The sequence below is a fragment of the Setaria italica genome, chromosome VII (genome assembly GCF_000263155.2).
Source record: "Setaria italica strain Yugu1 chromosome VII, Setaria_italica_v2.0, whole genome shotgun sequence".
Lineage (NCBI taxonomy): Eukaryota > Viridiplantae > Streptophyta > Magnoliopsida > Poales > Poaceae > Setaria > Setaria italica.
Window position 1 is genome coordinate 30,362,409 of NC_028456.1, and position 16,963 is coordinate 30,379,371.

At 45.5% G+C, this 16,963-nt stretch overlaps 2 protein-coding genes across 4 annotated transcripts; both read left to right on the forward strand.

Moving 5' to 3' along the window:
- Positions 1 to 843: 843 nt before the first annotated feature.
- Positions 844 to 5,871, forward strand: LOC101771416 (peroxisomal (S)-2-hydroxy-acid oxidase GLO2). Of its 3 annotated transcripts, XM_004976805.4 has the most exons (13): positions 844 to 1,345; positions 2,738 to 2,887; positions 3,261 to 3,404; positions 3,765 to 3,889; positions 3,977 to 4,023; positions 4,098 to 4,175; positions 4,271 to 4,395; positions 4,539 to 4,605; positions 4,709 to 4,771; positions 4,887 to 4,956; positions 5,042 to 5,142; positions 5,234 to 5,338; positions 5,461 to 5,871. In XM_004976805.4, exons 3-13 carry the CDS (start codon positions 3,265 to 3,267, stop codon positions 5,641 to 5,643), a joined length of 1,104 nt encoding a protein of 367 aa, XP_004976862.1. In that variant the 5' UTR covers positions 844 to 1,345; positions 2,738 to 2,887; positions 3,261 to 3,264; the 3' UTR covers positions 5,644 to 5,871. The 3 variants fall into 3 exon arrangements, with proteins under 3 accessions (XP_004976862.1, XP_004976861.1, XP_004976860.1); XM_004976804.4 differs by lacking the exon at positions 2,738 to 2,887 and having other exon boundaries at positions 848 to 1,345; XM_004976803.4 differs by lacking the exons at positions 844 to 1,345; positions 2,738 to 2,887 and adding an exon at positions 1,373 to 1,697.
- A 309-nt stretch (positions 5,872 to 6,180) lies between these two features.
- On the forward strand, positions 6,181 to 9,230 carry LOC101772624 (signal recognition particle 14 kDa protein). Its single transcript, XM_004976807.4, has 4 exons — positions 6,181 to 6,343; positions 6,638 to 6,731; positions 6,823 to 6,932; positions 8,702 to 9,230. Exons 1-4 carry the CDS (start codon positions 6,341 to 6,343, stop codon positions 8,888 to 8,890), a joined length of 396 nt encoding a protein of 131 aa, XP_004976864.1. The 5' UTR covers positions 6,181 to 6,340; the 3' UTR covers positions 8,891 to 9,230.
- The last annotated feature ends 7,733 nt before the right edge of the window (positions 9,231 to 16,963 follow it).

A 16,963-nucleotide genomic window follows, 5' to 3' on the forward strand; every position in this document is an offset into this window, starting at 1 on the left:
TTATTTGATTGGAGGGGTTGAGAGGGATGGGATGGATGCCATGTTAACACTGTTAGCAACGGGACCCACCTATTAGCTGCGGACCCTACCTATCATCCTCTTTTATTTTTTTCCCCACGTTATCTTCTTCCTTCCCACCGGCCTGCTCCTCCTTGCGCTAGCCCCCGCCTCCTCCCCGCCCGGAAGCTGCCATCTCCCTCCTCCCCATCCTGGCACCAGGTGCCTCCTCTCCGGCCGCCTCCGCGTCGCCCCGGCACCGTCCGCTCCCTCCTCCCCGCCCCGACACCGTCCGCTCCCTCCTCCCCGCCCCGACGCCGGGTGGCTCCTCCACGCCACCCCGACGCCGGCCGCCACTCCTCCCCGCCGCCCTCGTGCAAGCCGGCTCCTCCTCGCCTCGCACGGACACGCAGGGAAACAGAGCAACACGCCATCCATCTAGGTTGGAATGGTCCGCTCATTTTGGTGGAATCCGTCCAATCCGGATCTAGAGGGTATATTCCCTCATGGGTCTAGCCCAATCCACGAACCTTCTGAACCAAACACGGGATGATACGGGTCGAACCTGTTCTGACCTGCATCAGTCCAGTAACCAAACACATGCTAAGACGGTTCGCACCGCACAGCTCCAAACCGCCTTGAACTGCAAATATACAGTCTAGACTCCCGCACCGCACAACTCTATCTACTCGTCGATCCTTCCGTTCGCTACAAGAAATCTGCAAACCCAGCACTCAGTCCTCTCCACCGCTGCAGCCGCTCCTCTCGCTGGGGATCGAAACACAGGCAGCTGCCGGCAGCGTTCCAAGACGAGCGACCTGTACAGACCGATGGGCCATGTGGGCCATGCCCTGTCTGCTTTCGCGAAGGAGCAGTGCGCTTAGCCTAAGGCGCATCCCCAACAAGCGTCATATATTCCGCCTCCTCTTCCTCTAGCCGCGGCGCCTCCGACGACTCCGCTAGGCCCCGGCCGGCACCTACCGGCCTCCGCCCGCGCCCCCCGACGGCTCCGCTCGAACCAGCGCCACGCGTCCATGCCACCGCCCCAAGCCCCTAGCTCCTCCACGGGCCGCCGCCTAGCTCCCCACTCCCTTTGTAGCGCGCAGCGGCGGCCTCGCATCGTTTCCTCGCTAAGGGGATGCTAACCCACTGTCCGTTCCATGCCGAAGCATGCATCCTACTGAGATCCAAGCTCTCAATCTATCACTATCACAGCTCCGTCATCCCGTTGGATATTGGCACCGTGGCACGGGAAGGGATAGTGTACTTGTGACTGGCAGAGTGACAGCTGCTGCCTTTGCTTGCTTTGGTCGTCCAACTGCTACAGGGGCTTGGACTCCTACCGCAGGTGCGCACAGTTTCCCCACGAGTTTAATTCGAGCAGAAGTGCTCCAGTCTCATACTCGAATCTGAATGAATTACTTCAGAAATCAAATCTAGATAGTATTTTAGAAGACATGCTGCCCTGTCACTGTCGTCAGTGCTGGTAGATCAGATACCAATCATAAAATCCCCTCCTCCGTCCGTCTTGGCATGGGCACGCAAAGGACGAAATTGATTACCAAATAAACACTTTCAGTCCCAGCGGTAGTAACAGACCATCAGCAGCCACAGCATAATCCACTTCCACAAGCCTTGAGCCTGCACCTCTGCTGATTAGTCGGTCCTCTTGTTGATACATCCTGCAAGAGTGATATGTTGTTAGTGCCCTTTCTCCCCTTTTTAGTTTGATGGATCCGTCCCATTTTACTGAAGCGATGCATCTGAGCCTCTCACATGTTTTTTTTTTTTTTTGAACGAATTGGCACGGGATAGTGCCTATTGCATTGATAAAGAAGATAGTTACAGATTTTACATTGGGATTACAGGGTGTTGTTTTTCATACGCGATTACTCTCTGGATAAGAATTTCGCTAGTGGACTCGCCCCCGCTAAAATCCATGTGTCTGCTTCCGCCTGGATGTGCGCCTGCAGGGAGGGTGCTGCCATTCCTTGATGTTCGAAAATTCGTCGGTTTCGTTCCTTCCAAATTTCCCAGATTACCAATAGGCTCATCGAGCAGGTTCCTTTCCGAGGAGCTTCTGTCCTTGTAGTCATATTGATCCACCACTCAAGCGCGGTGTTACATGGTGGCCATTCCGAAGGATGCAGGCCGGGTTGCGATGCCCAACTGGTTACGAGACCCCATATCCGTTTGGTGTACCTGCATTGTGTCAGGAGATGATGAGCAGTCTCTTGTTGTGCATGGCATAAGGGGCAACATGGCGAGTGCGGCCATCCCCTTCGCGCGAGCCGATCCGCTGTCCACACCCTATCCTGTAGTATCAGCCACGCGAAAAATTTGCATTTCGGTGGGGCCCAAGCTTTCCATATTGTGCTGCTGTGCGGCGCGTAAGTGGATCCGAGAAACTGTGCGTTGTATGCTGATGCCGTTGAGTATTGCCCGTTTGGCGTGAATTTCCAGCGGATCGTGTCTTCATTTTGTGCTTGTAGGCTCACTGTCTGTACCAGTCTCCATAGGGTGGTGAATTCGCGTAAATGCTGCACTGCTAGGCCGGCGTGTATGTTTATATCCGTCACCCACCTATTGTTGTGTAAGGCTGCTGCAAGAGTTTTTTTCTTCCCCTTAGTTATTTTGTATATGTTGGGCGCAATGTCCTTTGGTCGTTCTCCGTTTCCCCACGCATCGTGCCAGAATTTTGTTTTGCTTCCATTTCCCACGGTGATGTCTGTGCATGCAGCGAATAATCGTCGGTCAGAGCCGTCGCATGGTATCTCCGTTCCTATCCATGTTTTTTCCGGGGACTCCCACTCATGCCAAAGCCAGCGGAGTCGCAGAGCTCTAGCGAAGTTTTGGAGGTTTAGGACTCCCAAACCGCCATTATCCTTTGGTAAGCAGGTTTTGGTCCAGTTGACCTTGCATTTGCCTCCTGTTAGCTGAGTGTCTCCAGCCCAGATGAATCTCTTCCTTATTTTATCTAGTTCTTCCAGGACTTCGCGTGGTGGTTTGATTTCCATTTTACCCTGTTTAGCTTTTAGGCTGTTTTGATTTATAGCTTAGAACCAAGATTCCCCCTTGGTTATTGTTATGAGCTTCTCACATGTAAAATGTTCTAATCACAGTCGATAAATCAATGTCTAGTGCCCTTATCCTTTTTTAGCAAGTGTCAAGTACCTATCCTCGTATTCGTATTATAATCATAGGAGAAAACATTTATGGCTGAACCATGAGCTGAGGCCTAAGGGAAAAGAATTTTTGAGCAGGGAGATGGCGCTGATCACGAATGTCTCTGACTATGAGGAGCTTGCAAAGCAGAAGCTGTCGAAGATGGTTTATGACTTCTATGCTGCAGGTGCAGAAGACCAGCGGACACTCAAGGAGAATAGGGAGGCATTCTCCAGAATTTTGTAAGCTTCTTACAGATTTGTAGAGAACCAACTGTATTACCAACTGCATGTTTGAAAGTGAAAAATCTGGCAAATTTTGCGGTATAAGATTGAAGAACACAACCTTGCAAGCTAGTCCCTAGGGAATAGAAACATGTTATCCGGGAACTTCTCCTGTTTTAATTTTCTTTTTAGAAGAAAATATAGGAGCAGTCCTTTCTGAAAAAAAATAGGAGTGGTGTAATGGCACTTACATGTGCCTATTTTACAGTCCAATTCAATTTTCCAATGTTTGTTCTTATTTCTATCTAAATTTGGAAACAAGAAGAAAATGAAATATTGATGAATCTCACGTGTCCTTTTTAATTAATGTTATATTAGGTTTCGACCAAGGGTACTGATTGATGTGTCCTGCATCAACATGTCCATGAGTGTTTTAGGCTACAACATTTCCATGCCTATTATGGTGGCTCCCACTGCTTTGCACAAACTGGCCCACCCAGAAGGTTCTATCTTGCTTCTATAGTTCACTTAATTTCTCTTCTGGTGTAATTCAAAAGAAAGCTCGTTTATGGAGGTTCATCGAAATGCAGGAGAGGTTGCTTCTGCCCGAGCTACAGCTGCAGCAGGAACTATTATGGTTTGGAAGATTGCACCTTTGTATTGGCTAAATGATGACTCACATGTTAATTCCTTTAGTGATTACATTTTCAGATGTTGTCTTCATGGTCATCTTATAGTATCGAAGAAGTTAACTCGAGTGGACCAGGACTCCGTTTCTTTCAGCTTTCTGTATGACCTTCACACCTAATGGCTAATGTTACATTCTTACCTTCCGTTTCTTCTTGATTTGATCTTCCCCTGTTTACCGTCATTGCCATATTTAGGTATTCAAGGACAGGAACTTTGTGCAACAACTCGTCAGAAGGGCTGAAAATGCTGGCTATAAGGCAATTGCCATCACTGTTGATGCCCCACGGCTTGGTCGCAGGGAAGCTGATGTCAGGAACAGGTCTTCATCTTGAACTGTATACAACGTGACATTTCGTAGTTTCGGCAGGAGTTCTGTATCTGAACTATACATGCTTTACCAAAAATACCATCTGGAATTCAGTATATGAATTATCAATTATGTATTCTTCTTTATGTCACTAGATTCTCATTGCCTGAAAATGTGGTATTGAAGTGCTTTGAAGGACTGGACCTCAGCAACTTGGACAAGGTTTTATGAAAAACTGAGCTGCTCTAATCGCATGGGGTTGAAATTCAGATAAATATATTTCATTTCAATTTATTTTCACAAGAGCTGTTTTGTGATATTTCAGAAGAATGTTTCTGGCCTTGCTGCATATGTCACTAGCCAGATTGACAGCTCTCTTTCTTGGAAGGTATGGTTTGCAAGTTTGCAACATTCTAATGCGCAGTTACTATGAATGACTTCAAACCTCAGAGAGCAGTGGCATATCTCATGCACAAATGAAGTATCCATGACATGCACTGCAGGATATCAAGTGGCTACAGACGATCACCTCGTTACCTATCTTGGTGAAAGGAGTCATAACAGCTGAAGATGGTAAGTATTTGGTTCCAGTTACTTCTTTAAATGTTACGCCACTCGACCCAAGCTACAATCCCATGAAACATTTGCAAATGCGCAGCTCGAATTGCTATCGAATGCGGTGTTGCGGGTATTATCATGTCCAACCACGGGGGACGCCAGCTTGACTATCTTCCGGCAACCATCAGCTGCCTAGAAGAGGTATGCTAAACCACATCCTACAGACACGTCTGCACAGCGGCCTAGCACATCTACAGTCCGGTGATAACTCACAGAGGCAAGGAAAATTCAGGTTGTAAGAGAAGCAAAGGGGCGTGTTCCCGTGTTCCTTGACGGTGGCATCCGCCGTGGCACTGACGTGTTCAAGGCTTTGGCTTTGGGAGCTTCAGGAGTATTCGTAAGTCCCCTGCTGGATTACCCTGACAGTCTGACTGAAAAGAATGCAGGAACATTTGTTTTTCTGACAAGAATGCAGGAACATATTTTGGCATGTAACGCATCATGCTTGTCCTCCGTCAGATTGGAAGGCCCGTGCTGTTCGCCCTCGCAGTGGACGGCGAGGCCGGCGTGAGGAAGGCGCTGCAGATGCTGAAGGACGAGCTCGAGATCGCCATGGCGCTGAGCGGCTGCACGTCGCTGAAGGAGATCACCCGCGACCACGTCAGCACCGAGGGTGACAGGATCCGTCGCTCTCGGCTGTAGTCTCGCACTCTCGTGTTGAAGTGTTGGACCTGAACGCCCCTGTCGTAAACGGGTTCAGCGATTCAGTAGCGTCAGCACAGGCAACCTGTGTTCTTGTGTTCCTGAGAGATTCGTGCGTGCATGCTTAACAATGTGGGTGATTCCATTCTTGTTGTTAACTCGTGAGCTTGTGACTGGTGACTTGTATATCCGTTTTCCTAATTTCGTTGCACTCGAGCTTCTGTATCATTTTGCAGCAGTTCGAATTTTATCTGAACAAGAGTTCAGAATAAAATTACACGCGTGCACGACCATGTGAAATCCCAGTCTTCACCAGTTCACAGGTACACGGAATCGCCGATCATGTCGTGCATTTCAAGAAATTTACAATCCAGGAGAGTACAGATGCATTTTCGTACCACGGTAAAAGGAAAAAAAAAAGGTACTGCACGGTGGAACGCCGGAACAGCTGGCGGCGGCGTGGCAAACTCTCTGTTACAAGCTGCGGTTGACAAAGTCTTCAGGAAGCCTAGCCCACATCGCAACCGTTGGATCTTCCTGCTCCGAGATCTCCGCCGTCCGTACTCCCCTGTTACCCCCTATACCCTTCTCGTCCTCCACGGTTCATCATCCCAAAGGCCAAAAGGCAGCGAAGACTCGAAGAGGAGAGCACTCGAGGGGAAACTTCTCTCTCGGCGATCGATCGAGGCCTCTCAAGATGGTAATTTCGCGCCCCGATTCTTCGTCCCCTCGGCTATTTTCGCTCGCACTTTTGCCGTGCTTACTGCCCTCTGCGATGAGGATCGCGATTTGACGGCGAGAACTCATGGGGATCCAGATCTTTCGGTGTTTTTTTTTTGCCCTAGCGTTCGGATTAGGATTAGAGCTAGACGCGATGATTCTGAGGAAACGCCATTGGGTGTTGGGTTTCTTTCAATCGCAGATGCGGCTGTCTCGGAAGTGCTTCCGATTACTTCCTCTTACGCATCGCATCTGTGCGGCTTTTTTTTTTCAGGTGGTGCTGCAACCAGATCGGTTCCTGAGCGAGCTGACGAGCATGTACGAGCGGAGCACGGAGAAGGGCTCTGTGTGGGTCACCATGAAGCGATGTGAGTGCTCCTCTCTGTTGACTCGTGCGGTGCTTTGTAGATTGGAGTGGTTGAGGAGTCGAAGTCTGACCTGATGTGTTGATGTGGGCAGCATCTCTCAAGGCCAAGGCGCAGTTGCAGAAGATGGAGAAGAAGGGGAAGGAGATTGAGTACCGGTGCCTCATCCGCGCCTCCGATGGCAAGAAGAGCATCTCCACCTCGGTACTGTGACCATCCTTGTGCTGCTGATGGGATATGTTTGGATAGAATTGCTGGTTTTGTGCATACTGTGTAGTGGTGACTAGTGAGAAGTTTGCTAGCTTATTTGTTGCTAATTATGTCCATGCAGTTCCTACGAGTACTAATTTTCAGATCGTCATTTGCATGCATATTCGCCCATATGCTAAAACATAATTGCTATTGATTATGGACATAAGGTGGTAGGATATGTCGTTTTATTTTCTGTCAAAGGGATTTTATGGATGTAGAAAGTAGATAGAAACCTGTAAGCTTAGTAAATGGAAACAGTGCTCTCGATATCTAGAAAAGATATGCTGAGTAGCAGAGTCCTTCAGAGGCATGGCCGCATGGGACGGAACATATCTCTGCAGCAGTATGAGCAACTTCTCCTCTGTAGCATGATGGAAACTATAGAACTAGCTTCATAATACCGGAATCCATAGGGCATCTTGCTAATGATGTATATATCATTTGTACATTTGAGATTTCTGAGTTGTACTTCATAATGATGAAATAGCATCAACACTGTTTGGCTTCTATTGTTGTACTTCATGCATGACAAGCAATCAAAGTTGCTTATCGCCCATCTAGTCGCTTGGTCTGAAGGAATGTGTAAGGGTTACTAAATATGCTTAACGCTCAACTAGTCACTTGGTCTGAAGTCTGAACTCTAAAGGAAACACGTGTAAGGGTTCCCAAATATGCTTAGCCATTATATCTGTTGGTTACTTGTTACTTGTTAGTTCCTAGGTTTGGAATCACTTTCTAAGTATGGCATCTTTTCATGCCCTAATCAAGTCTTTCTTTCATCAAGCGTCAAGAGCTTGATATATCTCACTTGTAATTTATAAGCGTGACATGTCTAAAGAATGATGTCGATGTGCTTACTCTTTAAGTCCTCAGTTGCATAAAACAGTGACAGCTCTCATTAGTTTCTATATTATCCTTTGGTGAAAACCTTTACCAAGGTGCATATAAATGTCTGATTTTCACCTCAAAAAACAGGCATACATGCAGATTCTTAATACGATGTGCATAATGATATTCCTAATCAGTCAGCATCGGCATCTTTCCATTTTTTACATGAGATATGCATATGACATGTTAGTTCCAGGTTGTTCTTCTAAATAACTAATTTCCTTCAGCTTGTAAATAACTAATTTCTCTGTGGGTATGTGTTCTTTTGTACTTTTGTTTTGCTTCTTTTTAATGAAATGACACGCAGTTCTCCTGCGTGTTCGAGAAAATGAATAAATAAATAAAACATTCCATATCTAAGGAGAAAAATCTTGTTTCTTGGATGATATTTGTGCACTCCATGTTCATATAAAAAGTATAGACAAGTCCATCTTCAAAATTAATACTAGAAACTTTCCCTTTTATTATGGAATCGTGACCGCACAATTTCAAATCGTATTATGGTAACACAGACTATGTGATTAGCTTTTTTCTACTTTGTACACATTTACTTGGCCTTGTATCAAATTTGTGCACAGCCGATTAGGTCATCTTCTTGACCTAAGATGTTGTCGGTGGTTTTTTTTTTATGCAATATCTTCTGAGCGCACTCATTTGCATTTACTTTTATTGTTTTTGTGATACTTAGCTTAGTGAACTCATGTGAAAATCCTGTATCCTTCCTGTTCCATAAGAACTATCCCAACTTGCTGAAACTGTATCTCATGTCTTTTGCATAGCTTGTGGAACCAGTTCATGAAACTTACTGTAATTCAACTTTCAATGCCCTCCAGGTCTCTCTAAAGGAGTACGCAAAGTTCCAAGCTTCATATGCAACAGTTCTTAAGGCCCATATGCATGCTCTGAAGAAAAGGGAGAGGAAAGACAGGAAGAAGGCCGCAGATGCTGAGAAGGTACCCGAGACCGCGCCCAAGAAGCAGAAGAAAAAGTCTTCGAAGAAATCCTCAGGGTCCAAATCGTAAGGCGCTTGTAGGACTCACTGTGCCTTCTGTTGTCTACAGCCAGACTAATCCGAGTGTCGTCAAGATTTTCTCATCCGTTTTTATTCGTGTTCGTGTCTGGGAGGTAAAGCCTGTGAATACACCTCTATAGAGCTGTGCCGTCGATATTAGCATTTTTGAAGATGTGTTTTGAGGTGAATGTGAGCCGCCATGGCGTTTTTCTGATTGGCATAAAAGGAAAGGCCCTTTGAACTTCTATAGATCTGATTATCGAATTCGCACTTGCAATGGTTCATTGGTATTGACAGAATTCTGGTTCGATTTGCAATGGTTAATTGATGCTGCTAGAATTCTGGCTCGATTTGCAAATGTTTACTTGATGTTGCTAGAATTCTGGCTCGATTTGCGATGGTTCTTATTTATTTGATGAATTAGTTCTGTACTATAAATGTGAGATTGCAATTAGAATTGCCGTAGACTTCTTATTTGGTGCTCTAATCTTGGTGGCTATGTTCAAATTGTTTCACTGTCTAGAAAAAAAATATTATCCCGTGATTGAGATTCCCATGTGCTAGTGCTCATCAGAATATGGCTACGTGTCCGGCGCCGGATGTGAGCTTAACTGAATGGTGGCTTATTGAGACATAACCTGAATGATGCACAGAAGAAAGGTATCGACTCTATAATGCTTATATCCTGGAAGATCTGGTGAGAGCGCAACAACAGGATGTTTGGCAGAGCCACCCCCTTGCAGCCGGCGCAGCTGCTACAGCTGCTCATCGACGAAGCCGTTCTTTGGACAGCAGCGGGCGCCAAACATTTGGCCACCACGGGATGGCCAGGAGCGACGGAAGCTCAACCAATCGGATAGTGTCATTCTGAGTTTCGTCCCCTTCTAGAGATACGGTTGTTAGTTTCCCGTGTAATATTTTTTTAACCGTCAACCATATAGGTGCGTCCGGACGGCCCGCGTTGTACAAACTCTTTTATAACTTCTTCTTAATATAAAGATATGCAGCTCTCCTATGTATTTACGAAAAAAATAGCTACGTTAGAACGATTTGGAGTCTGTACTCTGCATGTGTAAAATTTTGTATGCTTTCTATAAAGCAGGGGAAATCATTTACACCCCAAAAGGTTCCATTTTAGTTTCGGGAATAAATTAGTCACCTATCTAGTCTGGATGAAACGACATGGCGCCTTGCGGGATACTGACATCCTTTGTGGTTTGTTGATCTCTTCTTGAGTTCTTGGCCGCCCCCCTCCCCCCGAAATGCATAAAGCTAAACCTCACGCAGAACAGGGTATACATCAATAAAAGTATGTGAATTACAACAGTATCTGCAATACTGCAACCAGCTACTATTTCAAGATGACAAAACCTCCGAGCCCAGCCACAAGGACAATGGGCAAAATTGAAATCCAGAGGATTGTCATCCCGATGGCACGCCGTCGGGTCACGTCGCCTGACACATAGAAGCCAGCAGACGCTTCAACTAATCCAAAGATGATTACGGTGATGAGAATGCCGTAGTATAGGTAGAAGGGCGCCTTTCCATGACCAACGAAAATACCTGCCGGCGACTTGAAGATTGCGAGCGCCAGCGCCGCTGCAGCTTGAACGATGCCGCTGGTGATCAGCGCCGCCGGCAGCTTGTCCACGTTGCGGCGGGCCTCCGAGATCAAGCACACGATCTTGATCATCACAGCCGTGAAATCCATCTTTGATATCTCTACTAGGGGTAATAACATGCTTGGATGGAGGAGGCAGACAACTGCCATCCTAGTATTTATACTGCCAGCCTGATAACGACGTAGTGGTAGTAACACTTTCCGTCCCAGCGGTGCTAACACTTTCTCAGAAGTAGTCCTTGTTTGCCCATACTTTGTGGGAGTAATCATACCCTACTGCCTTGTGCTGTATAGGTTTGCTAGGCCGACCATTACTTTGGCTTTCTTTCAAGAACATGTAAATTCATAAAACAATTAGAATATGTACGCAGCAGAATATAATACTTTGTAGGAGACACGGGCACGCGGCAGCCGATTTTTCATCGTTTATAATATGTAGTACGCAACAGAATATCCCCGCGAGGAAGCCGAGCATTACTTTGTTGGATGGCCGTCCATGTTACACAGCCTCCTTTTGACCACAGAGGTTGTTGACGCGGAAAGGATGCCACAACCTGATTACATCGTTCGGGTCTTGGTTAAGTCTTCGGTTCTTCGGACTTCGGTTATTGTACGTGTCATAGTACCCTTAATTAAAAATCCCTGATCCACATATTAGTGCACAAAGAGGACACGTGTCAGTAAGAGAAGGGTGTTTGTGATAGAATCTGAAATGTCCGTAGTAGCTCGGTCGCTGGCAGCCGCGGCCATGGGTGTTGATTTGGATGTACTTCAGTTCCATCAGTAGATTCTTCCAAGGCTGCATACCAACACCCAGCACAGATTAGCTTCTAATCAAAATGGCAGGCACCTATTTATAGGTTTATTTGCCTTTTTATTTCTACTTGCATAATTTTTTGTTCAACCTCAAATTTTGCATGAACATGTACAATCCATACTTATTTTTTTTTGTTGAATCTTCCATACATGTTTTGGCTGTTTATTTTTATTGAAGTGGAGATATCATTTTTCTCGAGGAAGCTAAGAAGATGGCATGTGGGCCCCACATCAACGGGTTGCCAACATGGCAACATGTACAGCTAACAGGCACCACGTCGGATGAAACTAAATTGATGAAGGATGCTCCATAATTGGTTTTGTGGTTCGGCGAGGCAAATCAAACTCCAGTGAGCATAGCAATGGTCCAATATGGCAGCCAACAGTTTTTCCTTATTTGATAAGTGCACGGGTATATAACCGAATTATTTGTAAACGGAGATGTAAAGTCCAAAATAGGCTGCAGCGAAAACCCAATATTTCCATCGTTGAATAGTTGCAGATGATAAGTAGACCTTTGTGAAAGCCAATATAATAACCTAAACCTCACAAGCATACCAGACTAAAAGAGGAAAAATCATTTCATGCACACGCAGCACAAATGAATTTTTTATACACTCTCACAAAACGTATTAAAAAAATTGAGATTAACACACTCACATCCTTTGTTTGTAGTTTGCCTTGGTCTCTTCTTGAGTTCTTGACCCCCACCCCATGCATAAAGCTTAAACCTCACACGCAGAACAGAGTGTACAACAATAAAAGTACGTGAAATACAACATTGTCTGCAATATTGCAACCAACTACTATTTTAAGATGACAAAGCCTCCAAGTCCAGCCACAAGGATAATGGGCAAAATTGAAATCCAGAGGATCGTCATCCCGATGGTCTGCCGCTGGGTCAGGTCGCTTGACACATACGGAGTAGAAGCCAACAGACGCTCCAACGAATCCAAAGATGATTACGGCGATGAGAATGCCGTAGTACAGGTAGAAAGGCGTCTTTCCATGACCAACGAAAATACCTGCCGGCGGCTTGTAGATCGCGAGCGCGAGCGCCGCTGCAGCTTGAACGATGCCACTCGTGATCAGCGCCGCCGGCAGCTTGTCCACGTTGCGGCAGGCCTCCGAGATCAAGCACACGATCTTGATCAGCACAGCCGTGAACTCCATCTCTGATATATCTGCTAGTGTATCGACGAAGTGGTTCGATCTTGTCCTGATGAGCTTGGGCAATGGTGGTAGGGGAGGTTTTCGGAGCTTTGTGTTGCATCTGGAAATGAACACGGCCCTTATATAGGAGACGGGGGCACGCGGCAGAAGATGGCATGTGGGCCTTTCTGCACCCCAGAACGCATTTTGTTCCTCCTTGACATGTGCTTTCGATCGAGTTCGTATTTTGTTTGTTAGTTGCCATTCGATGATTTCGATCGAGACGTACTTTTGTTTGTTAGTTGCCATTCGATCGAGACGTACTTTTGTTTGTTAGTTGCCACATGCCAGTTGGAGGGGATCTCCCCCTCCTGTTCATGTGGGCCGATTTGGCCGATGAAAAAAGTCACCCGTTGCCAGTAGCAGGGGATCCCAAGTATAATTTGTACGCGTGCCCGCAGCCCGCCGCCTATATATTGACGAAGCATGTTATTCATTTCGAACCACTTCTTCGATACCCCTAGTAGAGATATCAAAGATGGAGTTCACGGCTGTGCTGATCAAGATCGTGTGCTTCATCTCGGAGGCCTGCCGCAACGTGGACAAGCTGCCGGCGGCGCTGATCACGAGTGGCATCGTTCAAGCTACAGCGGCGCTGGCGCTCGCCATCTTCAAGTCGCCGGCAGGTATTTTCGTTGGTAATGGAAAGATGCCCTTCTACCTGTACTACGGCATTCTCATCCCCGTAATCATCTTTGGATTCGTTGAAGCGTCTGTTGGCTTCTATGTGTCAGGCGACCTGACCCGGCGGCGCGCCATCGGGATGACGATTCTCTGGATTTCAATTTTGCCCATTGTCCTTGTTGTTGGGCTTGGATGTTTTGTCATCTTAAAATAGTAGCTGGTTGCAATATTGCAGACAATGTTGTATTTCACGTACTTTTATGGATATATACCCTGTTCTGCGTGTGAGGTTTAGGCTTTATGTATTTGTGCTGACACAGGGGCGAATCCAGGATTTTGAACAAGGCTATTCAAAATTTCATAGGGTAAATTTTTTTACAACCTAAATCCTAGTCTTTGGCATGTGTTATTGATTATAGCATCACATAATATCAAGTTTTATGGTACTATTTTTAAGTAATGCTCACTGCCTCGATTTCGCACTATCACAAATTCATAGACATTCACAAATTGCAATCAATAATTGTTGAAATAGGATACCAATTAAGCAAAATTAACTTACAAATTTAAACCAAATTCTCGGTTTGTCAAAAATGGGAGAATGGGACAAGCCGAGAAGGACCGGCCCTGTCATGTGCCTGTGAATGCCACCCTCCACCCCGGCGCCGCGCACCTCGACACCTGCGGCTGCCCCTTGCCACCGTGCCTGCCTTGGTGGAGGTAGGCGTACAGGAAGGTGTGGTCGTATGCAGGGGGTGGATCCAGCCAAGAGCTAGAGGGGACTGCTAGCTCCAACAAGAAGGTGTAGGTGTTGAGCTAGTGAAATCAATATTTCAAACAATAAACAGTGTAAAAATATCCTAACTAGTTTTTAGTGAAGAGCTAAACTCGCACATTTCCCGATGCTCTCCTCTCTCACTAGGGGCGGACTCAGGATTTACAACATGGGTATTCAAAATTTGAAAGGAAATTTTTTTTACAGCATAAATGATAGATTTGCAGAACAGACTACAACAAACATCTTATATTCGTAAAATTGATCCAAACATGAATTTAACATATAGATCTAATAAGTGATCAATATAGCAAAATCACACAAGTTTCAAGTAATCCTCACTGCCTTGCTTTATACTATCGTAAATTCATAGACATTTGCAAATTGCAATTACTAGTACGTTGAAATAGGATGCCAATTTAGCAAAATTATATTAACTTACCAATTCACAACGCTTGAGTGTTGCAGTTAGCAGTCATGCAGAATTGCCATCTAGAAGGGATAATGGGAGCTCAGGAGAAGGGTCGTGGCATCGATGCGTCTTGCACGCGGCCGACCAGCCGAAGGCTGCCGCACTCTCCGCGCCGTGTGCTTGTGGCCGTGGTGGCGCGGCTGCTGATCGAGCCCCTCGATGATCGACACCTATGCGGCTGTGCCCTCCGCAGCTCTGCGGCAAACCGTCCACCTTGGCACCTTTTGATTCAACCCCCGCCACTAGACGGTTCATAGTTGAGCAGCGGGAGGAACGGAAGGAATCGACGATTCACTGAAAGGTCTCGGTCTGGGATTCTAAGGTGGTGGGTCACTGTGAAGAATTTGGCCAGATTAGGCTATTTCGGCACTGGGCCATGAGTGGGAGGGAGATCGGGAAGGAGAGGTAGGCTCTATATTTTGGGTTGAATTGCTTCAATATTATGTTATTTTGTTTCATTCTTTGTTTTTTAATACATGTGCATAATATAGACGGTATATATAAAACTTTTTGCTAAAAATAATGGGTATTCAACTGAATACCCTTGAATTGAAGTGGGCCCACCTTGTCTCTCACTGCACGAGCCTCGATGTATCTTCTTGGACTAACTTACTTTTCTTTCTCTTTCCCATAAGTTAGCAGCTAATCTCAAACTGTTGGAGACATTATAAAGTCTTCTTCTTTCTCTCCCTCACCTCCTCTCTCTCCCCTTCTCTGCTCACCTTTCTTCTCCCCTACTCCTCTTGCTCCAATGGAGCCTCTTGGATCCGCCACTGGTCGTGTGGATTTCAGAATTCGCCACCAATAAAATTGCTAGTTTGATATGCTGTGCTAATCCAGGTGACATAAAAAATAACAATAACAAATTTTAAAGGTCTTGGAAATTGTAATCTTAAATAAACAGTGAATTTAATCTTAAATAAACAGTGAATTTCTAGTATAGTTTCTGAAAAGTTAGGAGCTCAGAAAAACTAAGTTTATGTGAAGTTGGAAAGTTTAATTTTCTGCTTTCTGAGCTTAGAAAACTAAAAACATTTTTAAAAGTTATTCTTAGCTTTTCAAAAACGCTTCAAAAGTTGCAGCTAAAGCAATGTGGATGTGTGGACCATCTTAACTTTGTGACAATTGCCAGTGCAACCAATTGTTGGACATATGTGCCTAAAATACATTTCAGATTTTATTTGGAGGAAAAAGACATTGATAAAAAATGATGCAAGAAAATAATACAAGTAAGCAGGCAACATACTGTCTAGAACAAGATTGCGCAAGGAAATTACTCAATGATCCCGCGCAGAACATAGTCGAACGTGTTGAAGCAAATGTTGCAGAATCACCCAACGGTCGCGTGAAGACGCTGCCCGTTGTAGCGGAACCGCCCAAATTAACTTGGCTAAAATGCAATTAAGTTGCCTAACACGCTATCATGCATCTTAAACAAGTCAACTTGGTCATCCGTCGAATTTCATCTGATAAACCACTTACACAGGATTGAGAAAGAAATGCTCACACGAAGGTGAGTGGTTACAGAGATTACAACATTCCATCCAGTATTAAACATAATGCATCGATTTAATACAACGTAGAGTTCGAAATTCAAACAAGTTTTCATAGTGTTTAGCAGCGGAAATAAAGCAACGGAAACTAGACATCGATGCACGATATCATGAAGAAGCCGATCATGACATCAATGACACCTGTTCTCGCCATCCGAGGAGGGATCCCACTTGATCGTCCAACCCAGAGGGAGCTGGGGAGGCCAAGTAACGCTTGCAGCCAAATCAATCTCAACCTGAAAAGATGCGCCACAAATAAGGCTGAGCGACTACGCTCAACAAGACTTAACCGACAGGTGGTAACTATTCCACCAACGTCTAGACATGCAGGCTTTTTGGCTAGGGGGTTTGTTTTTACCAAAAGTGACTAGTTGATCCTTACTTTCAATATTTTAGCCACAAGTTCTAAGTTCATTATCCGATCTATATTAGCAACTATACTAAGCAATCATAGTTTCCAAGCAATTTATGACAAGCATCAATATTAATCTCATCATCAAATTGCATTATTACTCAGTGTAGCATAGCAATCAAGTAGTCCCAAACTGTGAGAGGCAGACGAATCGATTCGAATTTGTTAACCATGCATGGTGAACCTAATCTCACGACATATGTTACTACTGTGACAATTTCACATATATCATGTCGTTCCCATCAATTTGCGGCGTTTGTCCAGAGCCCACTCACCTTGGCATACAATGCCCCAACGGTCCCGGAACGACGACGTACCGAGGCTGCACTTGTACCTACAACGGCCGCATGGGAACCTAGTTCCAGAGAGAGCGGGCTAAAGGTCCACGTCGGTTCAATCAGGTACGAGGCTTCCTTATCCCATACTAGGTATGAGATTAGTACTTTTAAACACTTGATCACGAACACTATCACATCTCAACCTTAGTCCAATTTCATGTAGACAAACGGGGCAATCCACCGACCACCAAAAATAGTTCACAGAGCCCTACCCGTCCGTCGTCCTTATAGTTGCAACGAAAGGAAATCATTCAATTCCT

Coding starts and splice junctions, on each gene's coding strand:
- LOC101772624 (XM_004976807.4), top strand. Junction 6,732..6,822: donor GTGGGTCACCATGAAGCGAT/GTGAGTGCTCCT, acceptor TGATGTGGGCAG/CATCTCTCAAGGCCAAGGCG. Junction 6,933..8,701: donor AGAAGAGCATCTCCACCTCG/GTACTGTGACCA, acceptor AATGCCCTCCAG/GTCTCTCTAAAGGAGTACGC.
- LOC101771416 (XM_004976803.4), top strand. Junction 3,890..3,976: donor CAAACTGGCCCACCCAGAAG/GTTCTATCTTGC, acceptor ATCGAAATGCAG/GAGAGGTTGCTTCTGCCCGA. Junction 4,772..4,886: donor ACAGCTCTCTTTCTTGGAAG/GTATGGTTTGCA, acceptor CATGCACTGCAG/GATATCAAGTGGCTACAGAC.